Source organism: Hyperolius riggenbachi, chromosome 1 (genome assembly GCF_040937935.1).
Source record: "Hyperolius riggenbachi isolate aHypRig1 chromosome 1, aHypRig1.pri, whole genome shotgun sequence".
NCBI lineage: Eukaryota > Metazoa > Chordata > Amphibia > Anura > Hyperoliidae > Hyperolius > Hyperolius riggenbachi.
Genome location: NC_090646.1, coordinates 130416376 through 130431312, shown reverse-complemented (window position 1 = coordinate 130431312; position 14937 = coordinate 130416376). Strand labels below are relative to the sequence as shown.

At 43.8% G+C, this 14937-nt stretch overlaps 1 protein-coding gene across 9 annotated transcripts in view; it reads left to right on the top strand.

Moving 5' to 3' along the window:
* The window catches only part of FRYL (FRY like transcription coactivator), a 456322-nt gene that overhangs the window by 267073 nt on the left and 174312 nt on the right, over positions 1–14937 (top strand). For all 9 annotated transcript variants that reach the window (XM_068278548.1, XM_068278549.1, XM_068278550.1 and 6 more), the window contains 4 exons: positions 6456–6509; positions 9738–9877; positions 12542–12638; positions 14299–14378. In XM_068278548.1, the coding sequence (XP_068134649.1) occupies positions 6456–6509; positions 9738–9877; positions 12542–12638; positions 14299–14378 (371 nt within the window). The remainder of the gene's footprint in view (positions 1–6455; positions 6510–9737; positions 9878–12541; positions 12639–14298; positions 14379–14937) is intronic.

Below are 14937 nucleotides of genomic sequence, written 5' to 3'. Positions count from 1 at the left end.
GGGTGTCCTCCCTACATAGCATACGGGGTATCCTTTTAGGCAAGGCCACAAAGACCATGGCCTAGTGCGCTAGGCTGCAAGAGGCAGGCTGGAACACACAGGCATTTAAACTGCCAAGCATGTAAACTGCAGTGGTCACAAACGCTATACACGTCCACTCAGCTTCCACAGGACACATTGCATCTTCCCCAGCCCAGTGTGCAGCTGTATAACCTTTGTGTAATATCCTGTAAATGGAAAATATGGGAACAAAGCATAGGTCTTGGTACTTGCAGACAGTGGGGTGTAATGCAGCTTTGTGCAGGCAGTCCTTAGTGCTCGCAGACAGTGGGGTGTAATACAGCTTTGTGCAGGCAGTCCTTAGTGCTTGCAGACAGTGGGGTGTAATGCAGCTTTGTGCAGGCAGTCCTTAGTGCTCGCAGACAGTGGGGTGTAATACAGCTTTGTGCAGGCAGTCCTTAGTGCTTGCAGACAGTGGGGTGTAATGCAGCTTTGTGCAGGCAGTCCTTAGTGCTCGCAGACAGTGGGGTGTAATACAGCTTTGTGCAGGTAGGTCTTTGTGCTTGCAGACAGTGGGGTGTAATGCAGCTTTGTGCGGGTAGGAATTGGTGCTTGCAGACAGTGGGGTGTAATGCAGCTTTGTGCAGGCAGTCCTTAGTGCTCGCAGACAGTGGTGTGTAATGCAGCTTTGTGCAGGCAGTCCTTAGTGCTCGCAGACAGTGGGGTGTAATACAGCTTTGTGCAGGTAGGTCTTTGTGCTTGCAGACAGTGGGGTGTAATGCAGCTTTGTGCGGGTAGGAATTGGTGCTTGCAGACAGTGGGGTGTAATTCAGCTTTGTGCTGACAGTTCTTAGTGCTTGCAGACAGTGGGGTGTAATGCAGCTTTGTGCAGGCAGTCCTTAGTGCTTGCAGACAGTGGGGTGTAATGCAGCTTTGTGCAGGCAGTCCTTAGTGCTTGCAGACAGTGGGTGTAATGCAGCTTTGTGCAAGCAGTCCTTAGTGCTTGCAGACAGTGGGGTGTAATGCTGCTTTGTACAGACAATGCCTAGTGCTTGCAGACAGTGGGGTGTAATGCTGCTTTGTACAGACAATTCCTAGTGCTTGCAGATAGTGGGGTGTAGTGCAGCTTTGTGCAAGCAGTCCTTAGTGCTTGCAGACAGTGGGGTGTAGTGCAGCTTTGTGCAGGCAGCCCTTAGTGCTTGCAGACAGTGGGGTGTAATGCAGCTTTGTGCAGGTAGTCCTTAGTGCTTGCAGACAGTTAGGTGTAATGCAGCTTTGTGCAGGTAGGTCTTTGTGCTTGCAGACAGTGGGGTGTAATGCAGCTTTGTGCAGGTAGTCCTTAGTGCTTGCAGACAGTTAGGTGTAATGCAGCTTTGTGCAGGCAGTCCTTAGTGCTTGCAGACAGTGGGGTGTAATGCAGCTTTGTGCAGGCAGTCCTTAGTGCTTGCAGACAGTGGGGTGTAATGCATTTTTGTGCAGGCAGTCCTTAGTGCTTGCAGACAGTGGGGTGTAGTGCAGCTTTGTGCAGGCAGTCCTTAGTGCTTGCAGACAGTGGGGTGTAGTGCAGCTTTGTGCAGGCAGTCCTTAGTGCTTGCAGACAGTGGGGTGTAATGCAGCTTTGTGCAGGCAGTCCGTAGTGCTCGCAGACAGTGGGGCGTAATGCAGCTTTGTGCAGGTAGTCCTTAGTGCTTGCAGACAGTGGGGTGTAATGCAGCTTTGTGCAGGCAGTCCTTAGTGCTTGCAGACAGTGGGGTGTAATGTAGCTTTGTGCAGGTAGTCCTTAGTGCTCGCAGACAGTGGGGCGTAATGCAGCTTTGTGCCGGCAGTCCGTAGTGCTCGCAGACAGTGGGGCGTAATGCAGCTTTGTGCAGGTAGTCCTTAGTGCTTGCAGACAGTGGGGTGTAATGCAGCTTTGTGCAGGCAGTCCTTAGTGCTTGCAGACAGTGGGGTGTAATGCAGCTTTGCGCAGGTAGTCCTTAGTGCTTGCAGACAGTGGGGCGTAATGCAGCTTTGTGCAGGTAGGTCTTTGTGCTTGCAGACAATGGGGCATAATGAAGCTTACACACGACCCCTTCCCTGTGAGTTGGTAAATCTTGCATTCTTTATTTGAACAGTATTATCATTTCTTTGTAGCTCCCAGCATTGTGACATTAAAGTTTAATTTTCTATTTGACATTTACCGTACCTAGCCGCCTCTCACTGAAGACTCTGGAAGGCTGTATTCACTTATCACTTTGATACAGATATGGCATATCCTTTCTAATCTCCATCGTCTCTCAACACCTGCATATATTCTTTCTTCAGAGCTATGGGGGATTGCAGCTCTCTGCAGCCTCCTACACATTGTGACTGTCACTTACAGTAAGTGATGGGCTATCCCATAGCCTGTAGAAACATTTATACTTTCATTTATAAATATAACTGGAGCGATAAGACATTTTACATACTGATTTTGTTCCCCGTCAATCACGTATATTTGAGTCAGTTTGCTGGTATGGAACCAATGCCAACACAGCAGCCATGGGCAGTGGCGTGTGTGTGTGTGAGATAGGGATGCTCTCACGAGTAAATTAGAGTGCCTAAGCACTCGAATTCGTGACTTAAAGGAGCATTAATTACTGCAATTGTGCGGCGGGGAAATAAGGGGTTATTTACCCATAAATCCGCGTCCTTCCTGTACTCCAAATAGCTTGCACGGGTCCTATTAGACGCGTTGCAAGCTTCGCCAACCCACACTTCCTCCAAGCGAGAAGGAGGAAGTGCGGGTTGGCGAAGCTTGCAACGCGTCCAATAGGACGCGTGCAAGCTATTTGGAGTGCAGGGAGGACGCAGATTTATGGCTAACCCCTTATGTCCCTGCCGCAGACTTCCCGTAATTAATGCTCATTTAAATCACGAATTCGAGTGCTTAGGCACTCGAATTTACTTGTGAGGGCATCCCTAGATATTATTGCGTGGAAAGACATGGCAACTATTGTAGGCTATGGTTAAATAGAAACACAAATAATCAATATGCATCCAGAGAGAGTCACTGATCTTTTCAATGCAGGATTGTGGGGCAGTTTGAGGCTATTACAATTTTATATTATAACTTTACTCTTTACTTTAAAGTGGTACTAAAGTTTTCTGGCTAACTGACACTACAGATACTTGGCGGAGGTGGTCTTTATTGTTGCGCATTGTTCTCCCTGTGGTAAACCGCTCAGTTGTTTACCGCTTGTTGTCCCTCCATAGCGACAGACTCCTTGCTATCCTGGAGACTAGTGACATATCTGTACAGTGTCGGCATTGTGACCCAAGGGGTCGAGTACTAATCCCTGCCCTGCGGCAGCAATGCCTTAGTGTGTTCAAGGATTAAAGTGACCTGACCACCAGAATATTTTTTAAGAAAAATAAACCTCCCCATAAGGGAGGTTAATAATGGTGTGTGCCATTGGGTGGTTGGTGAAACGTTCTTACTTACCTATGGGTGCAATCATGAAGGGTACAAAAATAGAGAGTCTTCGTTCCAATAACCATAACAAAACACTTGCTATTCCATAAAATATCATTCTTTATTTATATTAATCAACATTTAAGACAAACATTTTTAAAAGTACGTTGAGTGGCCACTCTAATGATCTCTACACGCACGCACGCACGCACGCACGCACGCACGCACGCACACACACACACACACACACACACACACACACCTAATGGGAGCTCCTGCCAGTAAAACAGAATGTCTAGAATTCCCTAGCACAAGCACCTGAGAGGGAAGGACACCTGAAGTGAGAGGAATAAGGAGGGTGCCATATTTATTTGTCATCTTACCTCACTGTGCTTCCTATCCTCTGCCTCTAATGCTTTAGCCATAGATCCTGAACAAGCATGCAGATCAGATGTTTCTGACTAAAGTGTGACTCCATTTGCCGGATGCTTGTTTCCGGTGTGTGACTTAGTCACTGATGCCTGAAAGATTAGCAGGGCTGCCAGGCAACTGGTATTGTTTAAAAAGAAATGAAATAAATATGGCAGCCTCCATATCCCACTGACTTCAGGTATCCTTTAATTCTTACTATAATAATGTTGTAATAATATCCAAGTAAAATATATAGTACCTTCACGAAAATCTAATTTGAGAAAATTTAATAAGAAATTTAAAATAAGTATTTAAAATAACTGGATAACCTAGGAGCATCTTGTTAGATCCTTTGACTGGTGTAAGTGAGGCAGCCGTGACCTGCCGCAGTCACTCTGGGGAGCATAGATGCAATTGAACTTTCTTATATGTTTGTTTTGTTCTGGCGCTGTGGATTGACCTTACTCGTCCTGCAAACGGTTACTGTGTTACTTTCTATAAAACTGATCCCATCGGAAGAACAATGTATTGGAATTGCTGTAAAAGCTATATCGGAAGTAATACAAAGAACATTCAATAAATGCTTATGGGGTCGTCATGATTTAATTTATAGGCTATTACATTTTTCTTTGCAAGATGCTTTCTTCTCTTCTGTGGATTGATGATCCATTATATAACATTATCAATAGCTGCAGGGATTACTTGCTTGCAGTTTCTCAGGTGGCTTGTGCAGTATTTTGGCGCCTTGTATCAGCTCTGTGGTGTGTGTATTCTCTCTAGTATCTGGAAGTGGCATTTCTACGCTCCATGACTCTGCACTTTCTTCCATGTTGTTTGGAGAGAGCAGTATGTGTGGTGCTCAGAGGATACGGTTATCGCAGTCACTCAGGACTAGGGGATGGAAATGTGGTCACAAAGCGTCTGTCAGGCGCTCTGCCTGTAGATTAACATTACGCGGGGAGACTGGTGCATGCAGGAAACAGTGTGTGTTTGTTGTGTGACTGGAGCAGCATGAAGTGTTTTACTTGGCATCTTGACAAGAAGTGGTAAGCAGGTCATCAATGTCACTGCTTCTGAAAATTGTCCTCAAGGACCGCAAACACGCCAGGTTTTCTAGATGTCCAAACACTTTTCATAGTTTGAGAGGCTTTCTGACCATCTCACAAGTGATTCTATGAGGAGGTCAGTGAAATATGGCCTGCCAGAGACCCCTGAGGGCTAGTCTGGTAAACCCTGTTCTGGTTGGATAGTAGAAACAATTGAAGTTCAAATGTATATAGGTAATGAGGCCTCAAAGCCCTCCAATCCAAATGTATGCACTAAACTAGGCATACACATTTTTACATTGGATTAGATCCCACATGGTGGAAATCTAATGCCCCCATACTATCATAACGATTTATGGACCATTTATCAGTTCATCAATTAAAATTGTAATCAGACATGTTGGAAAATCTCTGTAGGGGGGGGGGGGGGGGGGGTGAGGGAGGAGGGGGTCAAGGCATACATGTAGAAAAGGTGCAGAGTAACTTTTACCCACATCTCAGTGAAGAGGTGAGAAAGTGTATGAGTGCATCAGAGTGTGAGGAGGGCTGTTGGAGTCATTGGAGGGGAAGTGGTTGTGGGGTAGGACACTTCTTCATAGATGCACAGTCACTTCCAAAGCAATGCAGAAGAGAAATAGTAAAAAATATTACTAATAGTAAAATCTATTTGGCCAGGTAAGTATGCATTTTTAAAATAATTTTGTCAGTGCATCAATTGTAAGATATACTAGCAATGTGGAAAGTGATTGCAAAGTTGTAAAGACTACTCCGCCACCATAACTGGTACCATGAGTGTTCGTATTTTGAGTGCTGAAGAAAAAAAAATGAAAATCTTTAGGCACCTGTGCTCAACCTTGCTCAGCGCTTACTCTGCACAATATGACACCTGTGACGAAATATCCGCATGCACCAATCGCAGCATTATTGTTGGAATATACGTGTTACTCTCTAAGGATGAGTTCCCAAACTAAACTAAACTTGCTAAACTGACAGTGAACGGCTCCTGTTTTATAAATAAGAGCCATTCACGCTTGTCATTCTTCAACGGATCCTAGAGATCTGTTGCAGTAAGCGGGCAGCACTTCTGTGCAGTCCGCAATAATCCCGGGCAGTTGGATGTAATCCCCGATATAGCCTATGGGGGTAATGCATTTGCCCCAGGCTACAGCCAGCCCACAGCAGACCATCAGAGCGGACACTACACTGTCCACTCCAGTTGGCGGCCACAGACTACATGCAGCCAGCTGGAGTGGACAGTGTAGTGTCTGACAAAACAGGTCTGCACGGTTTCGAGAACAGATAATTTAGACACCAGGCATAATAATGTAAAATCAAATCAACAAAATCCAACTTTCCTCACACTTACAAATGGTACCGTAAGTGTGAGGAAAGTTGGATTTTGTCCATTTGATTTTACACTTTATTATGCCTGGTGTCTAAATGATCTGTTCTCGAAACTGTGCAGACCTGTATTGTACTGTGACTTTATGTATTTAAAATGTATTTGTTTTTGTGATTCTCCTTGGCCAATAAAGCTGTCAAAAATGCATTGTTTCTTTTTGCAGGAGAAGCTCCTGTCACGATCTCTGCAGAGAGGTGAAGATCTTCAGTTTGATCAGGTAATATGTGTAAACATTGGAATGCCAAATAATTGATTGGTCTTTTCCTCTGTCCATTAGTGGTTCTAATGTTTATGGGTGTGATTACTGCTGTTAGGATTTTCTAACAGTACTTGGCATTCTGCAGTCCATGAAAGTCCCCAGTAACATTAGTGGCCAGCCTATGATGACTTTCCAACAGAGCTCCTCCACTTTACAATAGTTAGATAATAGGATGCTGCACCCTTTTCCTACTTGCACCCTGGCACAAAGTGCATTGGAATCTTGCACAGTCTGGCATCCTCCCCTAGTCCCCCCCCCCCCCCTTTTCCAACTATGTTGGATGGTTGCCAGGAGGCTCCTCTACAACTAGTGAACACACAACCTAATAGTTGTGTCATGTGACACCTAAACATCGAGGGGGGACCCATGAGATAAGAGGAGTCTCTGTGCACCCGACCTGGACAACTAGCTATAATTTTACTCTTGTGTCCTCCAGTGTGCCATTACAATCAGATCAGAAGGTCTATATTAAGAGGAACTATAATTGGAGGTACCACTACATCTGGGGGAACACTATAATTTGAGGTATTGTAAAAGGTGTTAATGGGAGGCATTAATAATGGAAGGAAGCTATTGAATGGTGAACAATAGTTTAGGAAGGCAATATTGCTTATGTCTGCCTCATATAGCATTGTAAACATAGATTACCCCTTTTTTCACACAGTGCTGCCCACATTACCAGCGCCTTCTTTACACAACCGTAATCACATTGGCTACCTTCTGCCTCACACAACACTGCTGTCTCACACGGCATTGGCTTCTCTACTTCCTCATATGCCACATCACAGGCAGATTCTCCTCACAAGCCATAATGCTGACTTGAGACCCTTACTGGTCCACCGGTTTCCTGCCATTGTGCTCATCTGACCTGTCACTACACCTCACCAAGGAAGATGCTGGTACCATGTCAGGACTGGGAAAAAATAATGTTCCAGTCAGAACCTTCATTGTAGTAAACAGACCAGTGAGTGGTATATGCACTTGTGGTTTTTATTATTCAGTGTCTTCTTTGCATATTGGCACCTTTAGAAATCAAAATATAAATTAGATTTGCCATTGGGTAGTGCAGAAAAGTTTTGGTGTAGAGCAGAGGTCCAGAGGAGGTGTGGACTCCTGCTGTTACATAACAAGGCGTACAGCTGTCTGTTTACAAATAGGGCGATGTTTTAGTGCTTACGTGTGAATGCTGCAGACGCGTGCCCCGTGTCCATCAGCACAATCTGCAGGTGCCAATAACTGTTAGTTCAGGAATTTCATTGCTTTTACCTCTCGAACAAAGAGCCTTGCATTTTATTAATTAACCGCCCCATCCAGAGCTGCTGGCTGGTTTTTGTCTGGCTTTGTGAGCGGAGAGGGTGCCAAGCTGAGCAAGCAATAATGAGGAGGACCGTCATTAGACTGGCCACTCTCACCGGGCTCGTTTTATGAACTGTATTCCCTAAACATTTTACATTTGCAGTGCCAAGAAGACACTAATTGAAATGAATGCCTTGATCTTCTAGTAATAAAGATATTAACTAGACTCCTTCTCTTGTAGATGGGTGATGGGAAAATATTAACCATTTGTAGGAGAAGGGAGCCTGGAATGTATGATTCAGCAATGGGTGTTATGCTTCTTTGGCCCTAGCTGCTGATTATAAATGGCTGACATGGATTGTGGGTCTCTCCTTAGTTGTTTTGTGATCTGTTCTCTCTACTTTCCCAATATAAAAAAATATTTTAAGTCGTCTCTGTATACCGGTAGTTCAAGTATTTAGACTGTATGAAACAAATACCGGTGATTATTCTAGTGACATTGCTCAGTAGCTCTACATGTTTAATTATGGAAGCTACCTTTCTTTACTCTCAGCTGTAGAGATTGGATTGAAAACTCCAGCAATATACACAGAGGCAGAATCCCTGCAAATATGTAGGATTCCTCCACAGCAATGTGGAATAAATGTGTCATTGTACTTCTTCCACTAGGCTAGTGATGGGTTCTGTTGCTGTAGAGGGAGGAAAAAGGGACAACACACAAGTAATAAATATTCAAGATGTGTATGTATCTTGGTACCTCCACCCAGCTCATTACTGACATTACTGGGATATATGGACGGAGTTTGGACAGTGTCTGCAGACCTGCTCTGTTCAACAAAATTATACAGTCATCGAAGTAGGAAATGGAACTATAGGACCCAGACAGTCAAGTACTTTCAGCATATTTATTGCAAGTTGCATAGCCTGTCACACTAGCAGCATGATTGAAAGGGGAAATCAGTGTAAGTGCACCCCTACCCCAGGTTTTTGTAAATGCACCCCTTCCCCAGTCTCTTTGAAATTGCACCCTTCACTGGTCTTTTTGCAAGTGCACTCCTTCCCCAGCCTTTTTTAAGTGCACGCCTTTCCCAGTCTCTTTGGTAGTGCACCCTCTCTCCAGTCTCTTTTAAGTGCACCTCCTCCCCAACCTTTGTAAATTCAACCCTTTCCTGATCTTTCTGCAAGTGCATTCTTTCCTCAGCCTTGCACACCATTTTCCCAGTCTCATTATAAATGCAACCCTTCCGCACTTTCTTTATACTCCAAAACACCCCTTCTCCCATGCATAGACCACCTGGAACTCAAGTGCAACTTCCTGTTGGCATGGCAGCACACAGTTTGGCATCACTACTGGCCACTGGGGGGTATAGAGTGGCAAAACCTTTTTCAGGAAAAGTGAGTGGAGCCACCTGTCTCCACGCTTCCAAATGCTTTCAGAAGCATCTGTTACACTTCTGCATGGTGTCCTGTCAGTGAGGGTAATGTGGAGTTTGACTTGCAAGGGTTAGTAAGTTGCATGGTGTGTGTCTAAAATAAATAAAAAAAAAATATATAAATATATATATATATATATAATAATTTTTTTTTCTTTGCATCTACACAGATAAGATGCGGTGTTAGGGGAATATGACCTGTCAAGTGAAAGATAAAGATTAGTGTGTATATTTAGTGATAATCTGTTATCACTTGATAAACCATGGGCAGTGTTGTAGGACAAGGTTTGCTTACCTGTACTGATATTCTCATAGCAACAAGTTGATCTTTGTATTATGTGACATTCAGCTAACAAACCTGTCTGTAATCAGTATGGTCTTCCATGCATAGATTGTTCATAGATGCATATTGCTGTGGCTATTCTGTTCTCTATGCGTGTCCTCTCTGTGTTTGCAGGTGATAAGCTGTATGAGCTCTGTAGCAGAGCACTGTCTCCCCTCCTTACTCCGCACCTTGTTTGACTGGTATAAGCGACAGAATGGAACAGAAGATGAATTGTATGAATACAGGCCTCGTTCTAGCACAAAATCAAAAGGGTAAGCAGAACAATGCCTTCGTGTCAGTGCTGTCATTTTGTAATTTAAGGTTGCTAATCATTATCTTTCCATTTTGATTTGCAGTCTATGACTTTCCAAAGCTTAGAAATCACATTACACTTCTAAGCAAACCTGGCAGTACAGAGTGCTCTGTAATCCCCATCTTTATGCAGGCATCATTAGCTGCCCGGAGTAGGAACCGGTTTCCCATTTTTAACACCTGAAGTGCAATGATTGACAGCAGTCTTTTACACTCCCATCTGAAAGTCTATGTCGGGCCCAGCTCACATGAGCGACTTCCGGCAGGGCATTTAGCCGATGCAAAGCACCTTTCTGCAACCAAGCAGAAAAGTATGTGGTACCGGTTCCCGTCATTCCTTTGTCTTGTCGCGTTTGGAGCCCCTTAGTGTACACAAAACATTTGGACGCTACATGGAGCATCTTAGGTATTGTAAACGATACACTCATTGAGATGAACGCTGCCATTCATTTCAATGCAGGTCACATTCTCTTGGAGGTAAACGACCCGTATGGCCACCAGCACTTCCCCTTGTGAACCGGCCCTTAGGGCTAGTACATACTGCAGTGCATTATAAAGTACATATAAACATCGAATGTAAACCTCAGTGAAACTTATGCAGGAATGGGCGTTTGCCTGGGTTAGTAACGCCCATAAATCATTTTTCATCTATATCTCCTCCCTCGGTGACATTGCTGAATGGCTGTGTTTTGTATGTACAAACACAAGGTAAGCAAGCTGTGTTTGCCATTAATCCTTGCAGTGCATGCTACTGAACAGTGAGATTGCTTTATTTTTTCTCCAAAAAAGAAGTGGAAGTGCACTCCCAATATACACAACACTGACCGATATCCCGCTTTCCCCCAATCACCTCTCCTTCTACCAGCTTAGCTTAGAAAGCTGCATCTACACACGTAGATGCGGCCGCGATGCTCCTTATAAATCGAGCCGCTGATGCGGCTCGATTGATAAGATCCAACAGGACGGATCTTGCTTCCGCTGATTCCCTGCTCGCTCCTCGCGAGGGGACAATGGCAGAGAATCGAGCGGAAGATAAGTGGCGCCGGCGGGGACGAGCGGGGAATCGAATGCGGCGCACGCGCGGCGAGCAGGGACGCGGCAGGCATGAGCGGGTACGCGGAAGAGGCGATCCGGCTGCTAATTGCGTGTAGATGAGGCTGAACACCATTTTAGATAATAGGATAACAGAGGCGCCAACAGGATAAAAAACACTAAAAGAACTTAAAAACCTATCTTGGTAATAGAGGAGGTAGTGGTGGACTTACCTCTTCCAAGCAGAACATAAGACTGTGGATTTTCAGTCAAAACTATTTTATTGGATACTCCAAATAAAGTGCAACGTGTTTTGCGAGGTACAGAACCGCTTCATCAGGCAATAACAGATGGGAGTAAACAGCATCTGCCAGTATCATCAACATTGAGCGCCTCTGGTACAACACCATTTTGTTATAGTAAGCATGTGGGCTTGCTTCCCCATAATCTAAATGTAGTTGGTATATGCCACCTAGAGTTAATCAATCCACAGAAGGACTGGCACCACACAGCGTTTTTATAGCTCTTAAGGGTTTTATTAATGCAAGCATGCTTGCATTAATAAAACCCTAAAGAGCTATAAATACGCTGTATGGTGCCAGTACGTCTTTGGATTTATTGCTGTGACCAGGGTGAGGACCTTGGCACACCGCTTCTTTTGTTGGAGCCTTTGGTGGTGCTCCTGGGCGCTTGAAGAACCTAGTGTTAATCAGTGGAGGCCTCAGAGCACTTGACTACAGTAACAAAACCATGGTCTGAGAGGGCGAGCGATGGGGAAGGACACAGATCGCACAGTTTCATACTACTCAGACACTCGTAGTACTAGCTCTGCTGGCAGATTTTCTTTATTTGACTTTAGATGAGCTGCAAATGAAAAATCTTCCCTGGAACCAAATTCCAGTGAAATCTGACAATAGGACCAGGTTTCTGTAATTTTTTTCCCTTTTTTGTAAAATGACTGTTGTGTTCGCTTTGTTGTATCCAGATGTTGTTTTGATAAACCCAGCTGGTTGTTGCTGGTATGTGCTAGAGCAGTGATGGCTAACCTTGGCACTCCAGCTGTGGTGGAACTACAAGTCCCATGAGGCATTACAATACTCTAACAGCTCTAAGCATAACTTGGGTAGGCAGAGGCATGATGGGATTTGCAGTTTTGTCACAGCTGGAGTGCCAAGGTTAACCATCACTGCGCTAGAGTATCCATTGCTGTCACTTCTTCTTACTTTCTGTTTTAGAACATCTGTCCTGGAAAATGTCCCTGATTTTGAAATCTGAGCCACTGCACTATAAATTCCCAGGAGTTTTTTGAAGATTTATTTTGATTGAAGTAGTATTCTATGGTTGAATTACAAATATAATGGTATAAAAAAATCTTGATCTTGATGACAAGAGCTTGATGGCAGTAGCGGTGCTCGATATCATGAGGACCGATGGTCCCCACTGACCTCTGACCGTTGCCAAAGCTTTATATTGTACATCCATAACTATCAGTTAATTGTAAGAAAACCTACACCAAAAATCTTGGTGAATGTTTTGTCATGTGTGTTGCAGTCATCTATATCCATCATTATTGGTTTTCTTGTGTCTTCCAGGGATGAGCAGCAGCGAGAGCGAGATTACTTACTTGAAAGGAGAGACCTGGCTGTAGACTTTATTTTTTGTTTAGTTTTAGTAGAGGTCCTAAAACAGGTAATCTGTCTCTCTCTCTTTGTTTTATTATAATTTTTTTACAGAAAAAAAGGGAACAAACCGGTACATACAGTTTCGATATTTATTATTATTATTCAACATATCTGATCTGATAGTCCATTTAGAAGTCATGAAATCAGACATACTGTAATAATAAAATCATTCTAAATCCTTTACATATATTGTATGTTCTAGAAGCTCTTTAGCTATAGCTAATAGGGAAATGAGTATATAACCTTTTATATGATAGTGTTGAATAAAGAGCAATAACAAATTCTTTAAGGTAAGCCGTCCTTATTGTATGATTGTGTTCTTTTGCATTGTACTAGATGATTGCATATTAGATGCTAATTCCTCAGAAGCAACCATTGAGATAACTCAATTTTCTAACCTCCAGTAGTCTGAATGGAAGCCATGTGCTTGATTAAAGAAATTATCAGGCAAAAAAAAATAATGAATTTCATTGCCTGGGGCTTCTACCAGCCCCATGCAGCCATCCTGTGCCGTCGTAGTCACTCACTGCTGCTCCGATGACACAGTAAAGCGTACAAATGTATGCGTTAATGTTCCTGCACCAGCGGGAATGCGTAAAAATGTACGCAATGCGGCCCCCCGACCCGAGGTCGGCAAAAACCAAACTAGCTGGCGGCGGGGGACTGGAGCAGCAGTGAGTGACTAGGAGGGCACAGGATGGCTGCATGGGACTGTTAGAAGCCCCAGGTAAGTGAAACTTAGGAATTATCAGGCAAAAAAAAAATAAGTTTTACTTACCTGGGGCTTCTAACAGTCCCATGCAGCCATCCTGTGCCCTCGTAGTCACTCACTGCTGCTCCGGTCCCCCGCCGCCAGCTAGTTTGTTTTTTGCCGACCTCGGGTCGGGGGGCCGCATTGCGTACATTTTTACGCATTCCCGCTGGTGCAGGAACATTAACGCATACATTTGTACGCTTTACTGGGTCACCGGAGCAGCAGTGAGTGACTACGAGGGCACAGGATGGCTGCATGGGGCTGGTAGAAGCCCCAGGTAAGTGAAACTTTATTTTTTTATTTTTTTTTCCTGATAATTCCTTTAAGTGGGGCAACTGTAGCAACTGTATAGGACCCACATTAATTCAGTTGGGAGTTTGCTTGCACAAGTATTATTGCACTCTAGGGAATAAAATCACAATTTTAAATGAACTGACCGTTTGACAGCGGCAGAAACAAGTTCTGAACTCAACCATTAAATGATGTCATGCAGTGAAATGATCTGTAGAGCAGTTTGGCCGCTCATTCAGTTACTTATCAAAGCAGCTGAGGGCAGTGAGGAAAAAATTACAAGCCTGAAAAAATCTAATTGCGGCTATCTGCCTTATAAAGGAAATAAATATGGCAGCCTTCATATTCTTCTAACTTCAGTTATCCTTAAAAGATGTACACATGTATGTGAACACAATGCTCAACTTATGGCAAATTGGATACGATTTTGCTTGAGTGTACCAAATGCGTGTGCTTAAAAATGTGCATAAAAGCATGTACAGCGTGAAAGGGCCTTTAGTGACCATAATCTGACTTCAGTATGTATAAAATGTTGCAGAAAAAAGTTATGCGTAATAAATAATAATTGCTGTAGTTTTTGTCAGATTCTTACCGGTAACTAATTTTTAAATTTTTTTTACAGATTCCTGTTCACCCCGTCCCAGAACCCCTAATACAGGAAGTTCTAAACCTGGCTTTTAAGCACTTTAAACACAAAGAAGGGTATGTAAAGGGTAAAAGAGTTCCTGTAGCTGTTACCTCTCTTTTTGTCTTGCAGAATATGTTGATAACCATGTAGGCCTATGAACCCTACTCATGCTTATTTGGCAGTTGTAAGCTGCTCTTATGATCTAAAAACACGTATACAGTACTGTACAGGTTGTCCCCAACTTATGAACGCCCGACTTTTGAACGACACACCCATCCAAGTGGCAGATTCTGTGGGAACAAGTCAAAAAAAAAAATCCAAAAATACCTTAAAAGGTTTTTTGGGGGAGAAAACCGATTTTAAAGATTTCAAAGGAAAAAAAAGCATGTTTGTTGGCAAAATGACATAATGGAAAAATGTGTGTTGCACCAGATAATGGACCTATAACTGCCAGCTCACTCCCAGTCAGTCTGAGACACTCCCCCCTGTAATTCTATACACAGGAGGAATGCAGGAGGTGTTGTTGCTCTATCAGCTGAAGCCTTGCTGCCTTATGGCTGACAGGTAGCCCAATGTGGCCTTCAGTCTCCAGTAGAGGTGTGGCTTCATGCTTACTGGGGAAGGAGGTTGTTG